Source organism: Syngnathus floridae, chromosome 6 (genome assembly GCF_059516105.1).
Source record: "Syngnathus floridae isolate MCC-2025c chromosome 6, RoL_Sflo_1.0, whole genome shotgun sequence".
Lineage (NCBI taxonomy): Eukaryota > Metazoa > Chordata > Actinopteri > Syngnathiformes > Syngnathidae > Syngnathus > Syngnathus floridae.
In genome coordinates this window covers 11,296,106-11,324,097 of record NC_142418.1, presented here as the reverse complement: position 1 = coordinate 11,324,097, position 27,992 = coordinate 11,296,106, and the positions used below count along the sequence as shown (strand labels likewise).

The 27,992-nt window shown below is 40.1% G+C and overlaps 1 protein-coding gene across 3 annotated transcripts; it reads right to left on the bottom strand.

Moving 5' to 3' along the window:
* Positions 1-6: 6 nt before the first annotated feature.
* Positions 7-27,911, bottom strand: LOC148396525 (excitatory amino acid transporter 2-like). 3 transcript variants are annotated; one of them, XM_088378600.1, is made up of 11 exons: positions 27,694-27,911; positions 11,266-11,405; positions 9,209-9,361; positions 8,504-8,754; positions 7,615-7,762; positions 7,372-7,498; positions 6,980-7,213; positions 6,684-6,878; positions 5,836-5,970; positions 5,472-5,715; positions 7-3,529 (listed from the first exon to the last, which is right to left on the bottom strand). In XM_088378600.1, the coding sequence occupies exons 2-11, from the start codon at positions 11,393-11,395 to the stop codon at positions 3,458-3,460; spliced, it is 1,689 nt and encodes a 562-aa protein (XP_088234726.1). In that variant the 5' UTR covers positions 11,396-11,405; positions 27,694-27,911; the 3' UTR covers positions 7-3,457. The 3 variants fall into 3 exon arrangements, with proteins under 3 accessions (XP_088234726.1, XP_088234724.1, XP_088234727.1); XM_088378598.1 differs by lacking the exon at positions 27,694-27,911 and adding an exon at positions 15,553-15,865; XM_088378601.1 differs by lacking the exon at positions 27,694-27,911 and adding an exon at positions 15,553-15,862 and having other exon boundaries at positions 5,530-5,715.
* Between the last annotated feature and the right edge of the window lie 81 nt (positions 27,912-27,992).

Genomic DNA, 27,992 nt, shown 5'->3' with positions numbered 1-27,992 from the left:
TCAGTGTTAGTTATGAATCAACATTTATTAGTTATATTTGTATATGTACACCAAAGGTACAACACATTTAGATATGTAGAAACAGATATTTTTTTTATGTATACCACCATAAGGAAATGATTCATATACTTTTTTTCCCTTTTTCTCAATGTCACCCTCACATGTACTTTCTGCCTTTACATCAAAATAAAAGCAAACACTTGACAAAGCAGGGAATGCCCAGAAAAGTAAAATCAGGAAGGTGACTTCCTAGTCATTATAATTCCATGGATGTTACTTTCGAAAAAGACATGTTTCAGTAGAAAAGAGTGGAGATATATTTACTAGCAATATTGTTTCCTTTTTAGGTTTCAGCAAGTTCCAGGTGGGTTTTTGTGCATATTGTGCATTTGCGTAGAAAGTGAAAAAAGGCAAGCGGGTAAAGGCAGGTTTACTATGGGATTTGTAGGCGGTGGCGTGACAGTCTCACTATACGAGGTGTGGCACTTTAACAAAGGACCTGAAAGCAATCTATAGATACATGATATGTTACTATCAAAGCATCCGGTTTTACATGATGCCATACTGTATATGAGAAAAGGCCAGTCCTCGCCAGTAAACAGACACAATGATTCACCTGAGGAATGTTGCTCAAAATTGTGGAGTGATGTTTGCAAATGTGTTCAAATTATTCACTTAACTACTTGGCGCCATTTAATTCTTCACCCTAGCCTACGTACGGACAACATTTTCTTTTCTGCCTCTTTTCTCATAGTTTCCACCATATGAAGTTATGTTGGCCCCTTTTTAAAAACATCTCCTTCTCTTCCTTTCTCGTGTTCATGGCTTTCTTTTTTTTTCCTCTCTCTCCCCTCATGAAAATGTCGCTTGAGGATATTTACCATTGTCATGGGTCAGAACATTTATATATCTATTTATGTACAATGACAATGAATGAACACTGCTTATATTGTCATGGAACAAACATTCAAAAGGCTTACATTAGATACAAAAAAAGATATTTATACTGTATATTGTTGAGTGACAGATAAGTAAAGCACCTAATTATTAGAGAATCAAAAATAAGAATAAACAAGCAATTTAATACACAATTTCCTGCATTTTGTCTAATCTAGCTCTACTCAGGACATAGATGATATATCTTCTAGAGGATTACATTTAGAATGTAACAGCAACAAAACCATATTCCTACAAACCATTTCATCATTCCCCAAAGGGGGAAAAAAAGGATGAAAACAAATTACGACACCAACAACAAAACACTGTTGACTATAATATATACACAAAAGTGCAAGGAGGCACTTCAATTATCATGCTTTTAAGATAGTGGTGCAAAAAGAAATCTTTTTCATTTCATTTTATTCATGCTTCTAAAATAATTTGAACATAAATGTGGTCCGACTCTCATCATGATCGTGATCATGGCCTCCTTAGCGGAGAAACTTTGTTCCTGAAAGTAACAAGACCAAAAGGTCAAAACGGAAGGACCTGTTAGGGCATCAGCATTGTGCTGTTCAGTATTTTGCCACCTTGACGGTGTGTATGGACATCATTATACGCAAATGTGTATATGCATTGTGTTGTATGGGAGCCCACCACGATGGATTAATTGTGAGCGTGTAATTGAGGAACCCGACCAACTTAACCCAGTGGTTCAATATGTCGTTAGCGTTTCTATTTTTACTTCAACATGCATTGTGCTGCCTTTTTGATCAGTGCCACGCAGACTTCTTCAAGGGCGGGTTGTTGTTAAGCATAAATGAAGTGAAACAAGACAGAAGAGAACAACACAATCCCAGAATTCTCATTCATACGGAATAACGACACACACTCGTCCATTTGTCTTGCTGCTTGTTTGAGATCTAAATTCCCTGATTTGGGTAAAAAGTGAATGAATGTGTGGCCAATGTTCTGTTGAGTGAAATCATGGATAAGGGCACACAGCTGCAGCATTGAGGGTTTGTTGAAACAGTCTTGGGCTCTGGTGGCTAAAAATAAGGAATTGTTTGCCTTTGTACATCTGGCAAAACAAGAATCTTCTGCGGCTCCTCAAGGATGAGTATAAATATCTATGCTTTGTCTCTGTTTGTGGATGTCAACAGTCCCATCTGACATCCATTGGCTGCACTTTCTCTCATCTGTCTGTGTTTCATCAAAACTAATCGGGCCCTTAGCACAGGTAGCTTATCCGCCAACTAACTGGAATGTACTTAAAAAACATTTGTGCCAAAAGCCTTTGCACATTGTCGTAGTCAAGATTTGGGTGTGCAATTAAGACGGCATTTCTTGAAGGGAATAGCTCAGGTGAAGAAGTAAACATTAGGATTCCTGCAAATATCTTCTTTTGACATTAAGGCCTGAGAATCTCCAGTTTTCTTTTGGACTTGGGGTAATGTCTTTGCATAATTATCAACGCGCCGCTTAGTGGCAATTGAAGTCGATGGTTCATTAGCTTTTTTTGTGCAATGCGCTTTGTGCTCATTAAGTGTTTGTGCCATAATAGCTTTAGATGAGCCAATTCTTCATCGTCAATCCAAATTTCACTTTAATGTCATTGGTGTAATTTTATCATTTAGGGCAGTGCTATGCTCTCTGTGACATTTCATTAGAATTTGAGATTATGTCTATGAATACTGCTCTCTGTTTGATTGTGGCAGTTCCAATACTTTTCTAGTATAATTTGTCCTGCCTGTTTGGTCCCAGTAACTGACTTTGTCATATGCTATTCTTTTGAATGCTCACACACATACGCACAAACACAAGCACAGGATATATTTATTTTTAATCATAAACAAGAAAAAAAATTCCCTTTCCTAAATTATAGTGAATTAAAAAGAAAACACATACATAGTGGCTTAAAGTTTTGTCTTCATGGTTTGATTTGTGCTTTAATGCTCCATAGTGAATATTGTGCTATAAGGCTCAGCATAACCTGCTCCAAAACCCTTTCATCACTTCTGGCAAAAATAATAGGTATATATGTAGCCAAGTGCATTCTGAGACGAAAAATAAATGTGATCTTAGCAGGTGTGCTTATGATGCCACTGAAATGGAAGGAAAGTGAGGAGGTACTCTCGTAAGAATAATCATCTGAGACGCTTCAAGTGGAAGCAGAATGTATTGCTGGCAATAGTGTGTCGTATTGAATGTTCCTTCCCTCCTTCAGCGTCGAATTATGTTGTGCAAGAGTCTGATATTAAAGACATAATTGTGCTCTAACAGGAAGCGTGTAGCGCTGTTGCCTTTTCACAGTTAAGTGAATTAGTAGTATTTATCAGTCAGAGACAGTTACAAAGAGAACCTTAAAGGGACTAATACTAAAGAAAACTAGTCAACATAATAAACATTAGTAGTTCTGTTCATATGAGATTTTTTTTTCATTCACACTTTTGTTTTCCATCACCAGAAAGGAAAGCTTGTGGAGCCCAGAAGCAGGGGATCTCTGTCTGCACTGCCATTAGTCATGTTTCCATGGTTCCTCCTCAACAAGCGTGCACTCCGCAGCAGAGCCGTTTGTGGCTGAGGTTACCTGCAAGCAGTTAGCATGGAAATCTAAACAGCACATCTGAGAAAAAGACACAACACTCATATCCAAGCAGGAATTTCGTTTGTCAACTAGGCGCCACAGATTTGCATTGCTCAAAGGCAGGTAACATTAATGGAAATGTACTTCTGTGGAACATCTAAAGTTGAATTATGCAGAAATTGTAAAAAGTTTGAATTGATGATATGTGACATTATACTTTTGTGATCTCGGAATATTTTCAAAGGGTTAATCCTGACTGCATACGTTTTCTTTGGCTTTTTGATTTGTTATTAATGTTGATTCAGCAGCTTTTTTGGGTGGGGGGGTTGCAGTGGCTAACATTCTTACAGTTATGTGACAATGTCAACAAATTAGATGACTGAGCCACACTATACGCCATTCTTTAGTTTTTACTTGTATTTACATTTTTACATCAACAATCATGTTTTTTTTTCCTTTGAAAGGATGTTAAAATACACGAATTCAAATGAACACTTTATAATATCGGAAGATTGACCCTTTGTCAAATCCGAACAAATCAGAAAATGACGAGCATCCAAGAGAGTGTTCAACTTTAGCTGTTCTGCAGGAATTAGGAAAATATGACAATATAAACACGTAATATTCAGGTAAAATCATTAATTTCCTGCAAATATGGTCTTCTGATGAAGCCAGAATAGTGTTTAAATATAGTATTCTTTTTTGTTTAGTGTTCCACAGTAATGTATGTCGTACATTGGAATATTTTAGCAACAACAATACGTATATATAAATGCTATGACTGGAACTCCCAGAGGGCCGCTGATGAACATGCATATAGTGGTCTTACGAGTGGAGTGACCTGGGGACAGACCAAACATTTAGATGACCAAAACTAAAAATACATAAAAATAATAATCACAACTAAAAATACAAAAAAATATATATATTTTTTTTTTAAAGCATGCAAAACAGTAGCACAGAAGTGATACAAACACTACAGAATGCATTTTGGCTATTTTGCAGGCCTGCTATATCATGTTCACACTCGGAAGGTGAGTCATGCTATTAGCTGATAACAAAATAACCAAACGAAACAGAGAAGAAACTGGAAATAGCAAGCTTCTGGTCTGTTGGGGAGGTGATGTAAATTATCACTCTGAACAGATTGCTTGTGCCAGTGTTGCCAGGCAACACCTTCCCTTCTTTAATACATGAATAGGACGTATGCATGTTAGTGCACATCCATGTAATACGTGTCCCGCTATAGTTGGGAAACACATTTGAATAGAGGGCTCAATATGCACTGTTTTTACACAACACCACCCTCACAATGGGCCAAAATAGCTTTTGTCTAAAATACTAATCCCTGTCTGTGGTAGGTGTGTCTCGGGAATTTATGAGCTGCTAATTACGTGCAACATTTTCCTTCTTTGGATTTCAAATGCCTGCAAAAGGTGACCCATTGGAAATCTGTTAATAATTAAAAGAAGCTATAATTAGATTAATGGAAGGGTCCGTGTGGGATACTGCGCACATAAGCCAAAAAAAGTGTCTGCAGCAACTGAGACAAATCAGTACAATAATATCTTATTAAAATGGATGGAGTTGGAATTTTGATAAATTCTGAATAATGATCCTAGATCACCTACTGAAGGCCCTTTTGATCCAATCCTCAAGTTATAGACATCAGAAAAGAATCAAAGGTGCTGGGACAATTTTGTCTTTGAACTTATTTCAGGGGAGTTGTTGTATTTCCATACATTTACAACACAAAAGCTGCTCTTCCAAAAGAAGTACAAACATGCATTTGTCACCATGCATCGTTTAGGTTATCACGTTAGTGTGTTAAAATGTATTATACAAAAGTGCAGTGAATTGAAAGCGAGCCAAGCAACAACTCAGTGGCATGCGACAAGGGTGACGGTTATATACAAGTCTCTAGATCAGTAAGCATTAATTGTACCTTGCACTCATCTACCACGACAGAATTGTTAACATTTGCGGTAGGCGTTAAGACGCACTGGTTGGAATTGTTTTCGTGGTGGTTCTTCATGTCGTCGTAATACGACTGGGTCTTTGTCATTTCAATGTCGTCTGATTTAGCCGTGTGCGCATCCAGCTCTTCAAGTTCCGCCTTGGACATGTGGTACACGATGCCTGCACCGTACGAGTCCCCGACCACATTCACAGAAGTCCTGAACCGATCCCTGAGGAGACATTTTGCATTAGAAGAAGCAGCAAACTTTGACTTACTGTTACTGGATTGCTGTTGAGCAAACATATTGTTTCAATTTGCGCGATTCATACAAAACTCAAACGAAACGCACAGAAGCCAGTCAACAGCAACTAGCAGACTGATGTCCTGTGTTGGCAGACCCACAGCAGTCAAGATCAAGAGCATGGTCACCAGTCCAGCACTGGGAATACTGGCCGCCCCAACACTGGCCAGAGTGGCTGTGAGACTGGATGACAGTGAAAGAAAAAAAAAGTCAGATGCAATATAATCATTGCTTCACAAGCCCTATATAAAAATGACTCTCACATAAGGACTTTGAGTGGTACTACTATGAATAGCAGCCACAGCAAAGTGGCTGCTTCAGGTCAGGAAGTACACATAAGAAAGATGAAATGCTTCAATTACATGTGGCTCAAGTGATGTGATAATGAAATCTTAAGCTGAAGGTCACTTAGCCTTTCCTCCCACAAAAAAAATCACTATCAATAATAGAGGAAGAATAGGTACCACTAATTTTCATACTGTGTGTGTTGTACCATCTGTTGGTCAATAGTTCCAATCTGACTTGATCTCTCATGTGCAGAACAATGACCTTTTCTCCTTCCCTTGACCTTTGAATTGCCCTCCATCTTGTACCTATCGTAATTATTTGTGGTTTTGTTTGGTTCCTCTCATTCAACATCTCACTTATTGCTTATATTGCTTGAACTTCAGATGTCAGATTTTTGTGATGCTGTTTTTCTTTCTTTTTTTACATTTTCTTGCTTGAAATTAGTCTCTGTCTGCTTATGTGTTCACCTTTTTTATGTTACCATTTTTCCCCCTTCTAATCATATTCTTCATCTGTAGTACCTACCTGATGAGATGTATGTATTTATTTTTACCTTCATTTATTGAATAGCAGAGTTAGGCAGATTGTATCACTGTGTGGTTTCTGACCTAACAGTCACAATCTGACCGGGGTCCAGGTGGACACCGTTCATCTGAGCAATGAAGATGGCAGCCACAGCCTCATACAGAGCAGTTCCATCCATGTTGATGGTGGCACCGACTGGGAGCACGAAACGAGTGACTCTCTTGTCAATTCCTAAATTCTCCTCCAGACAGCGGAAAGTAACAGGCAGTGTGCCGGCACTTAGAGTAAAAAAAAAAAAAAACATGATACATTTAGGTTATTAGTTTGGATATTGAAAACAAAGAAGGACGCATAAAACCTTATTCTTTATACCACTGACCTTGATGCAGTGCCCAGGGCAGTGATCCAGGCCTGGAAGATACCCAAGAAGAATTTGAAAGGGTTTTTCCTGACGATTATAAAATAGATACTTGGCAGGAAGATTGCCCCATGAATGATGAGGCCAACAATCACAGTGACCATATACATTCCCAGTTGCCTGGCCACCACTTCCAAGTCCTTTATGGAGATGATCTTACCACAGATCAGGCAGGCGATACCAAAGGGAGAATACCTGGCAAAAGTAAACAAAGCTTAGATGCATGCATAATATAACCTGACTTTGTTTATAAGACAACCAAAATTGTTTCAACACTGTTTGAAGAAGTCAGTGGAAGCAAGCACCATAATAGTTCAAATAAAAGTTAATATGATTGGTTTTCTAATACTAACCACATGATCATGATGACAAGTTTCATTACAATCTCATTGAGAATGTTGAAAAACTCAATCATCAATCTGGCCCTCTCTCCCATCTTGCCCATGCAGATGCCAAATGCAATAAAGAAACCAATTAGACCTGTGAGGGGAAAGTCACACAAACGTCAAGCCTTGACAATGAAAGTGGACAGGTGATGGAATTGAACTCAGACAAAACCATTTTATCTCTGTCAGACTTTGTAACTTGATACGGACCCAGGACATTCATTCCACTCTTGAACTGCAGGGACTTTTTAGTGACAAACTGAGGTTCCTTGGTAATATTTGCCAACAGGCCCTCCATAGTGGTGGCATTGACATCTTCCTCGATAACCACTTCCACCTTCTTTGTCACCGTCTGGATCTGAGGTGGAAATTCAACGTTCAGCGATAAATCTGGATGATACTCTATGAAAATTTTACATACAGTACATACATTTTCTCACTCTCTCATTTGTCTCTTTTTTTTGTTTTATTTTGAAAATGTATTTCACATTTAATACATACTATATGTTCAAATGGCTCTTTTAAGGACTAATTCCTTGAATGTGTGTTCATCTAACTTCCTGTGACTGTCACTTCTCTATGCAGGTGCACAAAGCTGTCATCAAGACTGTAAGGCATGAATTCTCCCTGGCAGAGTGGCAGGAAAAATAGCATTCTCTAAATTACATGCATACAGAATAGCTACAATTTCATTTGAGAAGAATTATAAGTGATTTTTGTTGGCTCTTTACGAGCTTTCTGAAATTGGAAGAAAAAAAACAGAAAAAGAGGCTTCTGTATTGTTCCCATTTTGCAGCCTACCTAATATGTGGTTGGTCTTTTTTTCATAGTAAAAATGTAACTTGTTATTTTCCACTACTTTACTTCAAAGTGGCTTCCATACGGCTGTTCCAATTGATATCTTTGATATCCTGTCGGGGTTTTTTTCTGAGGGAACTAATGGGAAATCAATCTTATATCAGCACTGATGTTTGTGTTTCTCTATTGCCTCTCACCCAAAGTCAGCTGAGATACGCTCCAGCTCACCCAAAATGCTGGAAAGGATTTGCAGAAAAACTGGGTGGTTGGAAGTTTGTGTTTCTCGACATTGTTTCCTTACCTGTTGGAAACAAGCCTGTACCAGGTTCTCTGGGAACAGGTTCCGGATCAGATCAAAGAAGGCATCCAAACTGGACACGTCATCATTCTTCTCTCCCTCTCCAAGATTCTCCTTCAGTTTGGGGTTTCCAGGGTGGATGACCAACACCAGGATGACTCCCAAGATGGCAGCGATAATAGTGGTGGTCATGTAGTAGACCATTGCTCTGGTACCCAGACGACCACTAGATTTGGCATCCAAACCAGCCAATCCTGCAACCAGAGAAAGACATTCCGTGTGCTCACCTTTTCATGCCTAAAACTTGAAAGTTGAATCCCCTTTGGCTTGTCATGCTCATAAAGATGCCATATTTTCTTATTTTTGATCCATCTAATAGCAGCATCAGTGTATACTTAATAGCCACAACAGTAGCTGAATGTGCACAATCTAATTTCAACTTGAACTGTATCTCTAAATTTACATTTTGAACACACGTCTTGGTGTACACTATTTAGCTACCCTGTTTAGCTAGTATATGAGAGTAGGAAAATATATTTGAAAGCATTTACATGATGTTATAGTGCGCTGGTGGACTGTATCCACAAAAGATTATAAATGACACGTCTCCTGACAAATCATGACACTACCTAGAACCAGTTCTGAAATAGATCATGTACAGTGTGTAATCAAATTTCAACTGTGCACTAGAGTGTATATTTGACATACCTGTGATTAAACTGGAGATGATAAGAGGCAGGATCAACATCTTCAGCATTCTCATGAGGATATCTCCAGGAAAGGCAATGACCATGATTATGTCTGGGTGAATTGGGGAGGCAACACGAAGCAACATCCCTGACACTGCTCCTAAGATCACACCTGAAGTTGACAGACAAGGAGGGATGATGTCTATACAGGCAAAATGACAGTGGAGCAATAGAAATATTGTCGAGAGCCATATTAAAGTTCTCATTCAGTTAAGCTATCTCAGACTATAAATAAAAAAAAAAATCCTCCAGAAAGAACCATTTGTACAAGTCATTGTCAAGCGGCAATCACAAGATGTGACAAGCTACGATGAGCACACAAAGGGGGCAAAAGAAAGCCACTGACAGGCAAGAGTTAAACTAATGACATTGTTGGCACTTCTTCTAAAGGGAGAATGATGTTGGCTGACTGGCGAGTATAATGGGACATACGCAACACTGTTACCTCGGTAACCACAGCTTGGGGTGTCAAGAGGCATAGCAATAAAAAGCAAGTCAATTTCTGGTGGTTGGTTGAGATCGTCTCGAAGGCAAGTGTCTTTCGGATGACATACAACAACAGAATAATTTTATTCCATTCCAAGCAATTGTTTCCCTTTTTTATGACCCACATCACATAATTACCAGTTTGAAAACAGGGGAATTTGTATGTGCCCAGTCTGCTACCGCTGGTGTTTGGCTGTTGGGTCTTCCTTGCTCACCAAGACACAAACGACCCAGCCCAGTGCCGTACTTCCTCCTTTTCAACTTCTACTGCCAAAGATCACACTGCCCAAGTGGATGTTTTATAACATACTGGAAGGAAAAGCCTCCCATCTTTTGTAAACTGTCCTCAATCCATCTTCCAGTGTAGCGACGTCCCGTGGACTCCTGACGTGCAAATGTTTTTGGATGGCATTTGATTTCCTGTGCCTTCTGCTTGGCTCATTTACAAGATCCCCATTCAGGCTTTCATGAGCCTTGCGACACATTACACTGGGGGAGCATTTTTTTTTTTTAAATGTGGTGAATTAGATTTTTATGCAGATTGAAAGTAAAACTATATGCTGATGTCAAAATTGCAGTCGATTATTTTTCTTACAAGTAAACTTTTTTCTCAATCTTTTTTATTTTTTATCAACTTGGCATGGTTAAAATGAACAAATTGAGATCAGTTTTAGATTCTGCACCCTAAAATTAGTCCAAAACAGCTAGCAGATCTAACTCTAACGAAATTGTGTTCCCTCATGTTATCAATGATACTACGATCTGATTCAGGTAGCGAACGTACTGCCAAGCAGAGGTGAAGGACTTGATACAAAAACTGATAACAGACTCGACTTGACTTAGACTTGGAGACAGTAATTGACAAGAACTGAGCACACAATGTTGACATGGCTGTGTTCATAGTTTATAGTGCTTCTTATCCAAATGCGGTCTTGACTTTTACACAACCACAGCTTTATTAACCAATGGCATATAGAACGCTTCACTATTATCACATAACATATGTAAACTGGAGGATTGTCACAGTAAAAATAATTAGCTTACATTATTTTTCGTCAAGTAATATCTTATGACTTAAGCATTCTAACCTTAGACTTATGACTGCCACCTCCACATCCAAGTGGGATACATACGCAAATAATCACATTATGCACTTTTATTCCTATGCTTGCATATATTTGTTTGTAAAGGTGGCATGAGACTGGCTACATAGTTGTCAAGGACTATCATGCAAATGCCATGTGTGGTTGCAGGCCCAACATTCTTGAATCAGGGCATGCCTTTTTCTTCGTGTCAAGACAAATCCCTGTTGCAGTGAGTCTGTACTACTCACAACAACTTTTGTGCAACACCAGAGACTGTTTGGATGCTTATAATTGCAACGGGTACCAAGGATGGGAGGAAGGTAAGGACATCTCACTGTCTGGTACTTCTAACCAGTGCAATGGTTGCTCTGATTTCAGGAAACTAATGGAACGGAAAGCTCTTAAGCACAAGACAAGACAAGGACAAAACATCCTCAATACTGACCAAGGACGGTGAGTGTGAGCAGAAGGTTCTTGAACAACTTGGAGCAGACATTGGCACATTTGGACTGAGGCCGGGCCTCTATTGGCTCCAGGTGACTCTCGTGCATCCTCACCTCCACTTGTTTAGGCATACTGTTGGCACTGTGAAACACAGATACAACAAAAGGTTAAGGCATTGAACTGAAAACTCATACTAAAGCCTGTTCTGGATATCTCTAAAAATCTCAATATATCTAGGAAGAAAACAGCAACTGTTGAGTTGTCATCTCCCTATTACCCTTTATGGTTGTTATGGCAGCCAGCAGATGGAAGCTGACAACCATCTGGTATGAAGTTGCAGCCTCTTGAGATGATGCTTAAAACACTTGAGTCAGTTTATCAAAAGCAGTTTCTTAATGCTCTCTAGAGTGGCATTTCGTAATAGATTAATGTGATTCATTGCAGCAGTTTGGCCATCGGTGATGATGTTATTTAAACTGTATTCAGAGGAGACCTGGTTCTGGAAAAAAGAACAACCCTCATCCAAAATGTTTGTTTTGCAGTATCACTGTATTACAAAATACATTCTCTGTATTTGAATCAATAACGTACTTCACAATGTGTATTTTTTTGGTCAATGTTTAATAGTGAATGTGCGTTTACAGTGTCCTTTGAGGAAGTGACACCACATTTTGTATGTCACTTGATTTTAGTCATGGGAGAAGAGAGTCAAAGTACTTTCATTTCCATTCAATTTCCACAGATGATTTCATGACAGTATAGTTTGAACTACCGACCTAAACCTCAAATACGATTGTACGATGAGGGAAATTAGTCACACAGGCTTATTAATTAAATGATAAATAATTAGTGGAGGAAGAACAATGTGTTTTCCTGCACTTTCATTTTATACAGCTACCTTTTTCAAAGAAAGAAAGACTGTGGAAAATAGAAAAAAATATTCTGAGTTTGACAGAAAATAGAAAATTCTTTTGACAGTATTTTCACATTTAGTGCAAAGCGCAGTCTAATTGTACGCACGGGTGGAAGTATCTTTCTTTTGATGCTTTCCTAGACTTTGCAAAACTCATCGTAGCATTTCTCCGCTAACATTTTCCAGTGTGGGAGTGATTCTCTGACAGGATTCTTCAATGCTAGCAGGAAAAGATAAGGTACATAGAACAGATCTTGATCTGTTCCTATATATTCGGTAAAATTTGGTGGTTATTACAAAAGAATGTCAACATTTCAGGGACACCCTGTATATTAAAGATGATGATAATAAAAAATATAATCCATCCATCCATCCAACCAACCGCTTATCCTCACAAGGGTCCCAGGGCAATAGGCAAGGGACACCCTGAACTGGTTGCCAGCAAATTGCAGGGCACACATGGACAAACAGAGCGTGTTATTGAAAACGCCATTGGTTTGCCAGTATGCCCAGTGAGGGACAGATGGCGAATTTGCAAACACACTTAAGTAGACTTTCCCTGGCACATAAATGAAGATTTGCCAATTTTTCTGCTGAGCGCAAGTGCATTTGTATCCAGAAATAAGGCTACAGATGTTGCCACTCATCTGCAAGAATCCCATGGCAATGTCAGCAGGGACAAACAGCAGAGAAGAAATGATGTGACTGACATTTGATCTCACTGCTAGGGTCAGGGCCGAAATAAAAGTCTCAGCGAATAACATTATTATTTTGTTGTCCTTGTACTCACCCCCACTGTGCAGTAAATGTCATACACCTATATCTCAATTTTACACAGACTTTGGGGACCGGAATTTGGGAATCGCGTTAACCCTGACTATATAGAAATATATAGAAAAAATATAGCATTGAATAGAGTCTTGTTTGTTTAGAAAGGCATGCTTTTAGGCAGCCGAAGGGGACCTTTGTTACGTTAATTAAGGTCAGGCATGTTGTTAGGCAGTCAAAGAGGTCCGTTTGCTCCACACCTATCAAAGTCTGACATTTTATTAAAAGAGAACTCATGACTCATGAGTGGCTGGATGGAGAGAATACCTGGCCAAAGCAAACAAAGCTCATGAAAATGTATTTATGACCAAAAAAACTGGGGTCCATGACCAAACCGCGTTAGACAGAAAGTCGCGTAGGATTGAAGTGAGTAAAATTGAGATTTAGGTGTATTTCTATCTATGAAATGAAGTGCTTATAAATTATGTTCCCGTCAACTGTTCATTTTAATGGTGGTGAAATACTCTGTAATGGGTTGGTACATTTCCAGATACTCCCTCACAATCTAAAAGATTTTGGGGAGGTCTGCCATGGTACCATGAACTCCCAAATACATGTTCCAAATTATCATCAAAATGAGTTTAGCTGATGCGCCTTGTATTCAGGTACGGCTTATGTGATATTCAAGCTAATTAAGGTGAGCGCCAATTCACAGAAATTTGCTATTCGCGGTTGGACTTGGTCGTTCTTGGCTACTGTGCTGTAGTTACTAATTATTATACGAGCACACAAACACGGACGAGCTCGCGCACACACACACACACACACACACACACACACACACACACACACACACACACTCTCACACACAAGCGAACCCATCTCCTCAAGCTTTGTGTATTGCTGTGAGATCAACTATAGGAAGACCACCTGGGCAGCTTCCAGGCACACAGATGGAGCGTTGCGATCTTCTCTTATTAACTTCAAAGTGACGTGTGAAATACAGAATGAACATGCAAACAGACGGCAAAACATTCCCATTATACCCCACCTCGGCTTGTGTTTCATACATCTGGCAAAAAAGCTGAATTATAGTGAAAGCACAAAAAAACATAGGTGAAAAAAAGAAGCTGAAAAAATGAGCAATACTGCAGAATCCCAGCCCATAAGAGTGATGAGGAGTTAATTAGTCTATTTCGCACTTCCCTTCTGATGAAATTATTTTTAGCAGTGAGGCGAGAGGAAGCACATGTTAAATGTCATGGAGGTCGGATATTATTCTGTCATGAGACTCATTAGGACCCTTCTCACCAAGACACATGACAGCATGAACTTGCAAAAAAAGAATAATTTTGAAATGCTTTTAATAAGATTTGTTGGATACGTTTCTCATCTGAAATGGGTGGTGTTGTTATGGAAAGTATCATATTTTTTTTATCATTTGAATGTGGTGGGTCTAATAGTTTTGTTAAATTCAAACCTAAATTCTAAAAACTCCTAGCATATTGACCAGGGCTGCTGAGTTCAATTTTGTCACGAGCCACACTCATCTTCTTACATATACCCTACAAATTGATGGGTAATTAGCTTTGAAATCTAATCTTGTTCAGCTATTGTTCAAGTTACTCGACTAACCTTTATTGTTACATTACATTTAAAAAGGGTTTTGTAAAAAGAAAATGCTTGCAATATCTCAAAGATATTCATGATTACATACAACAATTGTAAATATTTTAACAAGATTCATGAATTTTGACACATTTGATTTAGTTTCGCAGGCTACATAAAATACGTGATAGGCTGGATCTGATCTGCAAGCGTTAAGGTTTGACATATGTGTTCCAGAGCCTTCTAACTCACTCTGTATTTAGTACACTTGAAATGAATTGCGGGGATAAAATAATTTTGGTCAAAATGTCAAAGAGAATTGATATTGCAGTGGTTTCTGCTGCATTCAGTATTGTTTAGCACATCTTAAATTATTGACAAATTACTTTCCATGTATTCCCAGATATATAATAATAGTAATAATATTAATAATAATAATAATAATCGTGGTATAATCTTTCTCCCCTTTCTGTATATATATGCTATTATAATTAAGATGACATATATACGGATTACGTTATTAATATTATTATGTGTATTATTATTCAAACATTATGAATGATATGAAGTTTGTCAGAAAGAAAATTTGGAAAACTTAAATAAATCTTAACATGACATAGTCTAGGTCAGTACAGTTCTAAAACAATCATTTAATGATGTCGTAAATAAATATGTCTTGGGTATTATTAGCCATTCACAGAAGCTCATAAATCAGTTATGCACAGGTGCACAGGTGCAGATTTGCGCGTGCGCACACACACAACCTTGCGCGCACACATTCACAATTACACAGGAGGGAAGGTCTCAGATGGATGAATCAATTAATCTCATCTGAGATCTTAGTCAGATTAATTGTACATGGCAATGAAGCCAAGAATAAATTAATGATGATCTGAATAAATTAGTTGGCTGTGCGGTGAAATCTCCTCAACATTAAAGCTCAAAAGGACAGCACTCATTCTTGACCTTTCTGAATGTGTAAATGCTAAATGGACTTACTTCATTTCAGGTGGAGTTGCACTCAAAGCTATATACATTAACCGGGGTCACTTCTCCAGCTTTGGTATTCAAATAGCGATTAAGTCTCTGTAAAATCACGCCCGCTCCATGCAACGGAAAAAAAGTAGAGCAGCCGATGATGGGGTCCCAAGTATGGCTGTTGGCTGTGACCAGCATCGATGTACTGGTAGCTCTTAGCTGTCCAATGGCTCTTCCTGATCATCCACAGAGCAGAAGTCCACTCAGATCAGGCCACAGAACAAGTCACTGCAAGAGACCACCTGAATTGTCTCATCCTGACGTCTGCCGGCACAGACCCACCCCGAAACTAAGCCCCCACCTACTAACTCTACTAACGAAAATCCTGGCCAAAAAGACCCACACACATGTATAAAATAAACAAATATATAAAATGTGGAGGGGAGGGGAGAGGAGAATTAATCTCTGATTTTATGAGCACAATCCCTGGGACCCTTGCATTCTCTGGACACGGTAATCCCCACTCCCAGACTGATCCACCTCTGTGGAATATGGTGATGCCCACTAATGGCGCAATATGCAGAGCTTTACAAATAGATTTTTTGCGCGAAAGTACTATTTAACATTAGCAACGTTGGCCATCCTGATGGAGAGCAGAGGAGATTTCACGCGTACAGTTCTCAGTTATTATGTAACAATATGCAGTATTTTTTCTGTGTGAAAATGGCATGCCAACCCGGTGATATGCCATTTGAGGGTAAATTATCAATTCATGTTTTTGTATATCCCAGCAAAGAAAAAATTGAGCCCCAGAGCCCAAACGACCATCGTGATTCATGCAAGGATGAAGTCAAGCTGATTTCACTCTCGTCTCCCAGCAGCATGGGTCTTCACATAGCATTCAGCAGTATCACAAGATTATTCTAATTAGGGAAATGTGTTGGAAAGCTATTTCCTCTTCAAACAAATGGCCCGCTGTACAACAAAAGCCAGTGGAATGTCATCCTTGTCGGCAAAGGTTGTGTCATGAGAAATCACTCATCCTTAATCTCTTCACATGTCATACCTATTCAAGAGGCTCTCTCAGGGAAAATGTAGCATTTTTATATGAGGGTTGTGGGTACAGAGAGGAAGGGGTTACAGGGAGACACTCTAGAGGAAACGGGTTGCTGCGATCCCACCGCCTCCTCTCGGCCAAAAGAGGGGCCTGAGAGGGGCAGGCGGAGGCAGCCATCCCTGCTCTTGGCTGGTACCATGTGAAGCGCTCTGTTTCCTCTCTCTTCCTTTTCAAGGGCTTTGTTTCACAAGCAAATAGTGGAAGTGGCCCCAAGTTGCCCGGCCAAGCACTGCATCCAAATTGGCAAGGGTGAGGAAAAAACACGAGGGAGGGGGGCGGGGTTCAAATTGGAATATAAGAATATAGCAAGAGGGGAGGGCAACGGGCGCGTTGGTTCTTTCAGGCCGCTGATGTCATGCCTGTGCTGACCGTGGGAGAGCAACGGCGGGACCAAGACGGCCCTTTCTCTTACTCCACAACCTCCTTTTTTTTTTCCTTTTTTGTTTTTTGCCAGGATGAATGAATCTTTCAGAAGCTAGGGCTCATTGTGAGCCGTAATCGACGGCGATTATCCCGATTTTATGCTGCCTTCCCAGTGCGTGGAGGCTCCCTGAGTGCTGGCTTTGAGGGCTGCTGCGATGCAAGCAGGACCGCAAGGGGTTGTCCTGGCAACACTTTGCAGCTTACAGAGAAGGGGATGAAGGGGAAGGAGGACGCTCCCAGCCACACAAATATACACAGCTCACTAACAGGGGCTTAGTAACTCAGAATGAGGTCCGTCTTAACTCAAAGGCAAATGAGAAAATTGCATTCATATCAAAAGATTAAATTTAATTAATTGTAAATGTGCATGTCTGTGATCTGTGCTTTATCACACAAAAGAAATCCACAATAGAATACACACAGGACAGCTTTCATTACGTAACAAACTAACATTAAAGTTAGGTTGTGTGATTGCTTCTTGTTAAATTTGCTTTTGACACCGAGGAAAATGTAAATGAGAATACACATTTCCCACTGGTGTCTCTGAGGCCCACTGCCCGTTCTCATGACTGGAGCATCACAATATAATGTGAGGTAAAGACCACTGGAGCTGGGCCAGGCTCCGGATATATCTGGCCCCAATGGGCCTCACAGCTACTTTGTTATGTAGTGGGAAGAAACGGGCTCATGCATTCTGGCTGCCTAGGAGCTGCGAAAAAGAAAAATGAAGCCCTCAGCAAACACTTTGGGTTGTGCAGTGCATAGGAAGTGGCAGATCAATTCGAACATCTGAAGAAAGGGAGGCTTTGTCATCGTCTTTTGATTACACTTTCAACAAGACGGGTTTCCAGTAAATATTGTGCTGTTATTTGTATCTGTAGGTCTGAGTGCTTTCATTATACATACATGGGACCGATAATAGACAATTTAGCCTGTACAAATACAACAATAATCCCGTGGATCATCATAGGGAGATCCATTTCGGAATATGCTTATTATTTGGGTTGTTTAACGTGCTTTAAAATTGCACAGAAGCACACTGATAATGTGTCGCAAAAAATATAAATTACAACTACAATTGTGAATATAGTAAATCTTTTTGGGATAAACTAATACACTAAGTATATACGCACATATAGTTGACTATGACTCTATAAGCAGTATTGCCATGATGCATTTCTCAGTCTATTCAACCGCAGAGGATGGAAAGAACTATTTTTTTTTCCCTCTAGCAATGCTCGTTTGACCAGAAAGAACATGCAGTGATGAATGTCCTCCAAAAATCTATGAATGACACTGTGTTGCTCTACTACGAACTACCATCTTTTTCTAAGATTGTCAACAGGGCAAGAATTCAGTACCATGGTCAGTGACCACCTAGTGCTGAAGGAGCTGGCCATCTTTCTTGAGGAAAACAAAGAAATCCAAAGATTTAGAGCACATACAAATTCAAAGGCCCATACAAATCCACACAGACTTAGAGTACATGCATAGTTTTCCTGTTCTACCCACAAGCCCAGCTGTATGATTGAAATACCCCAACTTTAAATTTGTCATCGTCATACGTTACACAACCTTTGGTTTATATTTTCATTACTTTCATTCCATTTTTTTAACAGTCCTATCCCCCAGTCAGGGTGCCTCTCATCCTGACGATGTCCTGTATGACTGATCAGTATTCCTCTGCCTGTCAGCATCCTCTAAGTTTGCGCTTTGTTTCCCTTTTGTGTTCATAATGAGGCAGGCAGTCATTAGAGACAGAGCCTCTGGGAATCCTGAAGCTCGTGTTGTAGTCTGTATAGGTCTCTCAGATGTGACCAGTTCAGCTCTAATTACGTGCTAACTGCCTATTATGCTGGAGAGGGTTTGGGATCGACTGAATTGGATAATTCCCATTCATCTCCATGAAGTACCAGAGATAGAGTTTGAAATATAATCTGACTGTGGCTCGCATCTACAGTTAAGTGATTTCCAATTATTGTCCGTGCATCCCTCGACTGCACCTAGCATTTGTTACTTTCTCTTTTATTGAGGCTGTTTTTGATTTAGACTCCCTTTTGTAGTCTTGATATGAGGTCTTTTTTCCTGAATCCTTCTCGAAAGCACTCTTTTTTTTTTTTTTTAACAAGATCAGAACGACCATCAATCTCCAACTGCAGCACAGATGAAAGGCCGCTGGAGAAAAGAAGATCATCCATATTCATGGATACTCTCACTCTGTACTGTGCAGGGCTTCCACACCTATTGCTGGCCGCCTCATCTCTCATCTCTTTCTTATGGCTGTGTGGATGATCATGCAAATACAAAGCAGTGCTGCAATCATTAGCAAAAGGCACATCTGTTAAACAGATCCGCATATACAGTATGTCAGCTTCTGATGGCTTCGGCCGATTCCCCACAGGATCTCATTAAATCAGCTAGTAAGGCAGGACCACCCCACCCCCTACCACAGCACCAATAATATCCACTGCATCGTTGGAAGGGGAATGACAGAGGATGAGGGAGAGGTGTATAGTAGAGAGCAGGAAGAGCAGAATGGGGCAGGCAGGAATGCCATATAAAGATAGATGTGCAGCCATGCATGGAGGAAGGGGACTAATAAATGGGAGAGGGGTGGGGGGCAGAAGGTGTGGCTGCTCGTAAAAGTAGGGATGGAGAGTTCAGAATGGAAGGGACGTTTGAGATCAAATAAAAGCAATCACTAGAAGCGTTCATCGAGGGAGTCTTTGTTATCAGGTAATCTGTTGGCTACATAAAGAGCTGACAGCTGTGTTGGCTAGCTCCGCCTATGAAAAGGCATTACTGCACAAATCACATTTCATACACCAATTGACTCACCTGCCACTAGCAAAAATAGACGCACAGAAACATCACATGCCTTTACACGGACTGTCTACCACGTGAACAAGATGGTCACAAACAAGGCCAATACAATATTTTTCACAGGCACCCTTTGTTATAAATCGCTCTCGGTCCAAGTTCTGAGACAGGGTTGGAGGTTCTCAGCTTCATTTGGGATTTGCCAATAAGAGGACTAAGGAGGATGGATGTTCTCTCACTAATTAAACACTGCAGTCTGTTGGGACTGAGCACCGCCAGCAGCAGTAGCGATGCCAGGTTTCCTTCCACTGTCCACTGCCTCACAGTGTTGACAGAAAGGGCATTTCTACACACACATGCACAACTCATCACATCAGTCACTTAAGACAGACAATTAGACTCATGCACGCGCGTGCACACACACACACACACACACGCACAATTACAGTGATGAACCCCCAAGGAGCTCACGTACACCTTGTTTGAACCTACTAAATTCTCACTTAAAACACAATGACTATTTTATACACCACCACTACAACCACCTTACAAATAATATTTAATCATCTGCTGTTTCTGTTTCCTTTGAGACTTCACTCCACAAGTCCATAATAATCCACAGCCAAGGCTATCTGAGCACACACCGTAATTTGATTTATCTTTTTTTTTAATCATTGCCTGTGGCAAAATGGGATGTAGGATTCTTGAAATCAAATGGGAAAGAATGCAGATGTTTGTATAACATAATTGGCTAACATACTAAATGCTTCCCTTTTACCTTAATTGTTTTTCACTATTAAATATTTATATAAACATTTATCTAGGGAAAAGGTAAAGCTATGCAATGAAAAAACTAATAATGACATATTTTTTACAATACAACAAGATTGTCTTCAAACAAATTCCTCAATGTAACTGCATTTAAAGATCATAACATGAAGTCAGTGTTTATTTTATTTTGTTGTTGTCACTATTCATTACAAAAATGAGATCCAGAGAAAAGAGTCAGGGCTCTATATTCGTACCCAGCAAAGTCTGGCATGTAGCTTGATCTAACTGCAAATGGGCGATTAACACCAAGTGCTGAATGACACATATGCAGGTTTGCGTTGTTGCAAACAGGCGGTTTGAGCCATTGTGGGCGTGAACACAGCGTTCTTTCTTCACAGCCAATCAATACGACTCCTCTCATTCCCTTCGAAATTGGCATGGGAGACATGAGTGAAGCAGAAACTAAATTGCTGGACCAGAAGGTCAAAGTGCATAAAGTATGTGATTCATGAGGAACTGCAAGTACATCTTCCACCCATGGAGGATGTTTACTTGGTACGCATACGTTTGTGACGCCCACTACCCCCAAGCTCTGCTATGGAGACGGGTGTTATTTTATAAAAATAAGATGATAATAACGGTAATTCAGTCAACCGATTTCTACAATTATTCAGAGGGTTCGATGTGCGCTCATTTTATGCTTATGAATGAAATACAATGACATCCACTACAACGTCTATATCATGTGTGCTGCACCTCGACCACATTTACCAAAATTCCGTGACAGGTTCCAGCAAGAACGTAAAGTCTCATCTACCTTCTGCCGCCAAATCGTCAGGTGCACTGAGCGCAAGTTCCTGGCACACTGAAATGCCAAGCATGATGTAGAGCTGTCTGCCAAATTCCCAAATACACTAAATGAAGTTTGCACCTGTGCTGTCTATACATATAGAGTTCTCAAACTCAAGACATTGCCAATAATTAGTAAGATGCATACGATAGCTTTTTTCTTTTCATTTTCCTCTATTTCACTCATCTCCATCTTGGCTAAATCCCTAGAGCTCACTCGCTTCAACCGACTCCCTGGATGGTAAAGCCCCTTCACTGGAGGAGTAAGCTTACAACATAAATTCCATAAAATCCCAGCTGACCCTTATCCCACTACTACTAAGTGGCAAACCAGGATTTTCTGTGATGTCACAATGGATTAGATCATTTACAGTGCAAGACCTGCTTTATTAATTAATTTTAAAAAAGTGATTAGATCTTTGTGGTAGATATCCAACTGCATCAGAATTAGTCAAATCAAGGACGGACGGACGGATGGATGGACGGATGGACAGACGGATCGGGTGGTTAGACAGATAGATGGATGGATGGATGGATGGATGGATGGATGGATGGATGGATGGATGGATGGATGGATGGATGGATGGATGGATGGATGGATAGATAGATAGATAGATAGATAGATAGATAGATAGATAGATAGATAGATAGATAGATAGATAGATAGATAGATAGATAGATAGATAGATAGATAGATAGATAGATAGATAGATAGATAGATAGATAGATAGATAGATAGATAGATAGATAGATAGATAGATAGATAGATAGATAGATAGATAGATAGATAGATAGATAGATAGATAGATAGATAGATAGATAGATAGATAGATGCTAGTCCTAATTAAGCAGTGTATAATGCAGTCAGCCAAAAGCTACAAACAAAAACCCCTCTGTGTTAATCAGCCATTGAGGCAGAGCCCTCTTGGAACACGCCATCCCAACTCGAATAATGGGCCACTTTACAGGCCTCCAAGTTAGTTCACAGAATATCGAGCTGGGAAACCGCTAGCACGGGGGTTCATGGGGAGGAGGGGTGATTTAATTGTTTCCTTCATTTTTGTTTTTGCAGACCCCTCCTCCCCCTTTACCTCTCACCCTTTTCGGTTCTGAAAGGGAGTTCTGACAAAAAGGCAATGAAGGGGATTGTTGTGTGTTCCGTTGCACAAGTAGGTGAGGTAAACAAACTAGACAGTACGCTTTATCAACTGGACTTGTGCGGATGGTGATAGGCTGAACGGTGGGGAGCTGCACACAAGGCGAAGGATGATTGGTTAAGCGTCATGGGGTAAGGGGGGTGCATAGTGATGGGGAAGAGGAAAGGAAGATTGGTGGGATGACGGTAAAGACTCCTGGGGGAGAGCGTAAAAAAACAGTTATTCCGGAAGAAGTTGGGGGGGTGGCGTGGACGTAGAGGTCTCTCCTCCGAGTGTGGTCATTGTGCTCGATGCTGCAGTTCACATGCATGAGACCCCTTTGGCTTCCAAAACATCCACAAGTGATGAAGCGCTCCCACATCTGAGCAGACAAGTGGCAGCTCGGCTCTTTGCTCCCACAGCTCAAGGCCATTTAAATACTCAAGAGGAACATTAATGCCTGCCGGTGCACCCGGAGTGAACAAAGAGGCACACAAACCTTGCTCGGAGGCCCATTGCACACTTAATTGAGGATTTGTGAATGACGAAGGAAAGTTGGGTGAGGCAAGGAGGCCGAATGAGAAGTATTTAAAGTCATTGTAAAGTAAATTATCAAAAGCATTCCGGTAGCAGTGATGATTCATACATTCATTTACATTCAACTCACCCTAAATACAAGTCTTACTTTCGATTAACATGTACGTAGAAAAAAACGTTCTTCACAGGGTACAATTTATATGCCAAACCAAGAGAATTGTGACACTTCTTGGTGGAAAAAAAACTCATGCGCTTTGATCACAGTCTCCGCACTATAAGTATTCTGATTTCTGTTGTTTATTGGAGTGTCTGTGGTATCGGTTTTGTGTTTTGCCACATTTCAACAGATGCAGTCTTCTATTTTTTTAAATATAATTTGCCTGTTATAAAGACAAACCATGTGGACGGCACACGCAGAATTCTTACCATTGTTCATGAGGTCTTGTATGTATTTGTTTTAAACAAATCAATGACTGACCATCAATTATGATTCTTGGTTTTAACACAAAGGGTAGATTGTTCTCAGCAGCTTGGTCTTTGGTGTCAGGAAAAAAAAAACGAGACCCCCCCCTCCGTTTAGCCCCAACCCCTTTACCATTCATTCCGAGAGCAATTCCGTGACTCCCACTGCTGACCTGAATTCTGATGGAGCAGGTGCCAAAGAGATGTGGGTGTGGGCAGTGGCGAAAGGTTACGTCTGCTTTATCAACATAAACACATCCTCAATTGCACTTAAAGTCTAAATTTATGAGCAACTCCATCTTAGTGTGTAGTAGTTTAGTATTTAGTAATTTCCTTTTTGGAAATTTGCCACATTACTAGTAAATGTGAATTTGATGGGGAATGGATTATCTTTTGGTTTGTAATGAGGTGACACTGGAAAGAGAGATGAAAATCTCTGAGTTATTTTCATTATTTCTACAATTACATAATTCTTGTGTTACCTCAATTTTCAAATTCTGTAATGATGTCCAGTCCATTAATAATTCTTACACGACTAAATTTAGTCCCTTGCTACTTTCATTCCCAATGTTGCTAGATTGTGAATACTTTCAGGTTCCCGTGTACGTATACGAATATTCTACGGGGCCACTGGTCAGACTGTGAAATGCCCCCATGCAACTCTGTTGTCATGGCTATCGTGAGATAGATTGTGTTCTTTTTGATGCACTGAACAATCGTTTGGAATTGTCACTGTTCGTATGTACAGTATCTTTTGACTTTTTATCAGGGATTTTGGTAACAGTTGCACTGATTGATTGGCAACCTGTCCAGGTTTTAATCTGCCTTTCGTCCTATACAATATCTGTTATGTTCCATTCTGAAGTCTGACCCTAAACAGGATAAACGGTATAGAAAAATAATGTACAAATTGTCAACATTCCAAATTAACATATTCACGGGCTGGTTTGTTAAATACCAGTTGTCTCATAGCAAAATTGAAGTAATGCCTCAACAATGACCATCAAGCGGTCTATCGTTTTGCCACCCAGCAGAAACCTCTTGTGTTGTCCTGTTCCTGTGCAGTCAAACAGAAGTGAAGGGAGCCAGGCTCTTTGTTTGGTCAACCCATGGGAAAGACCCCACTCTGTGCAGACCTCTGAGAACTAAGACACTGATTCTATAGGCGGGACTGCATTAGCAAAATAAAACAAAGAAAATTACAGAGTATCCATTGGAAGATCCATACCAGGAATCCAGTTAATTTAAAGAGCCCAATCAAATGAATACAATTAAAAATTGGATGATAATAATTCAATATTCAAATGAAAGAGAAACAAAATCAAAGAAAAAAACAACAGATTTTTTTTTTTATTAGTACAAACATAAGAATCAGTTTAGACAAACACAAAGTTGTTAACGAATGAAACAAGGAGTTGGAGGGTACTTTGGCATCCTCCGTGTGTTCCCAGGAGGATTACACAAGCAGTGAGAGCCACACAATAACAGTAGGAACTCCATGAATGGAAAGCCTGAACGTTGATGTGGATGGTGAATTCTTGTGAGCAGCTCACATCTCGTATCATTATTTTTACCACCATTATTTGTATTTTTCCAGTTTGGTTTAAACAGCCTAACAGCAGAAGTGAGAGATAATTAAGTGTGAGTTCCTTAATGTACTGTGAGTATGTTGCACCTTCATGGTGCTTGTGCTGCTCTTTTACTTCATCATGGGCACCTATAAGGAGCCGCTTAACAACAAATCTCTAAATAAAATAAATATATACACTTAGAGAAAAATATCACCATCTTTCAATCCTGCACTCTTTTTCTGTCACTCCCACTTTGTCACCCACTCTTTGTCACACGCTTGGCAGTGTTAAATCTCAGTTTATCTGGCAGAAGCAAGTCTTTGCAACTTCTTTTGCCTTATTTTTTTTTTTTAATTATTATTTTAAGGAAAGCTTTAGCCAAAGTCAAGACAGAAGAAACAGCTATTTCAGATACCGGCTCTCATCCAGAATAAACATCACATCGCTCATATAATTGTTGTTAATTCCTGTTTGAGCTAGATTTACTGTAATCCATACAACGTGTCATGGATACTAATAATTCGCAAAGTTATTGAGCTTCATTTGCATCCTGACATTTCTATCTTACAAATTGATTTTCTTTCACCACAAAGCTGTTGTGTCCTATTTTTGTCTTGATATTATTTGCCCTTGGATTGGCTTGCGTGTTTCAATCTTAGCTCCCCCATGTATGTCATACTACAGCCTTGACATAAGCACAAACGTGCATGTATGCGTACGCACAAACACACACACACACTGACACACAGGCACACACACACGCGCACGTATACACACATTCATGTAAACCTACAAGGTACCTTGAGCAATGTCTACCCTAATTAAGGCATTGTTTGCCCAGATGGCTGGTCTTAATATGCTCCGTCGTGTCAACATGTTCATACGTACTGATTATTATTATCTTTGTTCATTATGCTTGCAACCATCAGCACACACAAATGCTTCATTTTTCGTTTTCTCACTGCAACTATTGAGATGGTAAAACATTCATATACTTCATTTGCTTTTATTTGTGTTAGTTGATGCAATTCTCATGAGCAAAGCTTTAACAAGAACCAATGGATGAATCCCAATCTCCCTTTGGAGTGATTTTTCATCAGACATTATGACACTAACATGAGCACAAACACATGCACACACTTAGATATAGGACATTTATACATCAAAATGACTCATCCCGCCTTTCAGCATGTGCCTTGGACGTCTGTGCTCATTCATGTAAAGCACAAAATGCCACAGTACAGTAGTTCAGAGAACAGCCTCTGGGAAAAGGACAAAACGCATTAGCTGCATGGACACTTTTCAATACAGATTCTCCCGGCAATTACACTGAACGCCAGCTCTCTACAGACTCCGCCCCTGTGACAAAATGGCCATGGTCCAGCCAGTGTGTCTCACCGGGCAGAAGGACTTGTGAGTAATCCAACGTCCACACTGATCTCCACCATAGGCGCATCCGTCAATGTGCTGCTGACAGAAGCGTTCGCCTACACACCTTGTGCACGTTTTCTAAATTGATGAGCTGGAGGTGATCAACTGATGGTGCCAAGAGTGTTGGTTTCCATGGTGACACTGGTGCTGCTGTTAGCAAACTGTTATGTGCATGCGTGTTTGCGTACATGCCTATTGTGGGCTATGTGTTTTCAAATGAAAGGCTGCTTAAGTGGGTGGTTATACACCAGCAATGTTATGATGAACTTGTTGGCTTTGAGGAGAGAGGTTCCTTCATCAGTCCATTCATAAAAGGCTTGTTCAAATGTTGCATTTTTTTTACTCATGGTATATATATATTTGTTATTGTTTTCTTGAGGAAAACAAAACCTTTTACCACAAAACATCCAACTTGTTGATTATCAGAATGCTCTTTTGCAGTGATCGAAGTTCGAAGCAGCTAAACAGCCACATTTAATAGTATCCCGTTGCCACAAAATCATGGTAGGCTACATTAGAACAAACTATTCATTGTTAAAGGATGAATTCAACCTCAAACTAGTTTCTTATCTATTAAAATTCATCACATTAATGTTTAATGTCTAAAATGAAGCAAACTCGTGCATTGTTTATACGCAAACAAAAAACACCTGGTTCAACGCCAAATGCTTGCAAGAAGTGGCAACCAATGCACACACGGTTCCATTTAGATCTTTAAACCATGTGGTGTTATTCTAAGTGACAGAACATAAAGGTTAACGCGCGTCAATCATCTGCAACAAATTGCTTGCAATTCTACATGCATGTCTGATCATTTTAAATGAATGAACCCAGATGGATGAAAGCGTCAACGCCGCTCTGATGGAATGTGTCGCGCATCTCTCCATCCTAATTTGTGCGCTGCACACAAGGGAAAAGCGCAAGAAAATCACTTGCAATCTCGCTTGCTTGCACGTCCCAATCTGATTAAAATAAACAATTTCCTTTGAGTATTGGTGGGGCTGTTTGTACAGCATGGCCAGGTGTTTCAAAAGCAGCATCTTACCTTTATTCCAAACCTCAAGAAAGAAAGTTTTCGGTGCAGCCCCTTTGCAGGGTCTTGTTGCATCCGCGTCACGGAGGCTGAGGCAGCACAGCGAGCCACTGCGATCCACCACAGGAGCGCTTGACGGAGAGAGCACGGTGACGGTTTTGGTCTCAGTAGTATCCGAGAAGCTGTGCTGCTCAACGAGTCCACAAAATGAGCTATGCCTCACCTCACCCTTCGGCGCTTGGCTCCCCCACTCGAGTGCGCCCGCCCCCTCCTCTTTGTGTCGTCTCAATGGGGATGCCATATCTCTCCAG

What these genes read in the sequence shown, in the direction of transcription:
- LOC148396525 (XM_088378598.1), bottom strand. Translation starts at nt 15,590, where the DNA reads ATGTATATAGCTTTGAGTGCAACTCCACCTGAAATGAA. An exon ending in GTTGCTGTTGACTGGCTTCT is followed by an intron (nt 5,716 to 5,835) that starts GTGCGTTTCGTT and finishes ATGTCTCCTCAG; the next exon opens with GGATCGGTTCAGGACTTCTG. An exon ending in TCGTGGTAGATGAGTGCAAG is followed by an intron (nt 3,530 to 5,471) that starts GTACAATTAATG and finishes AACTGCTTGCAG; the next exon opens with GTAACCTCAGCCACAAACGG.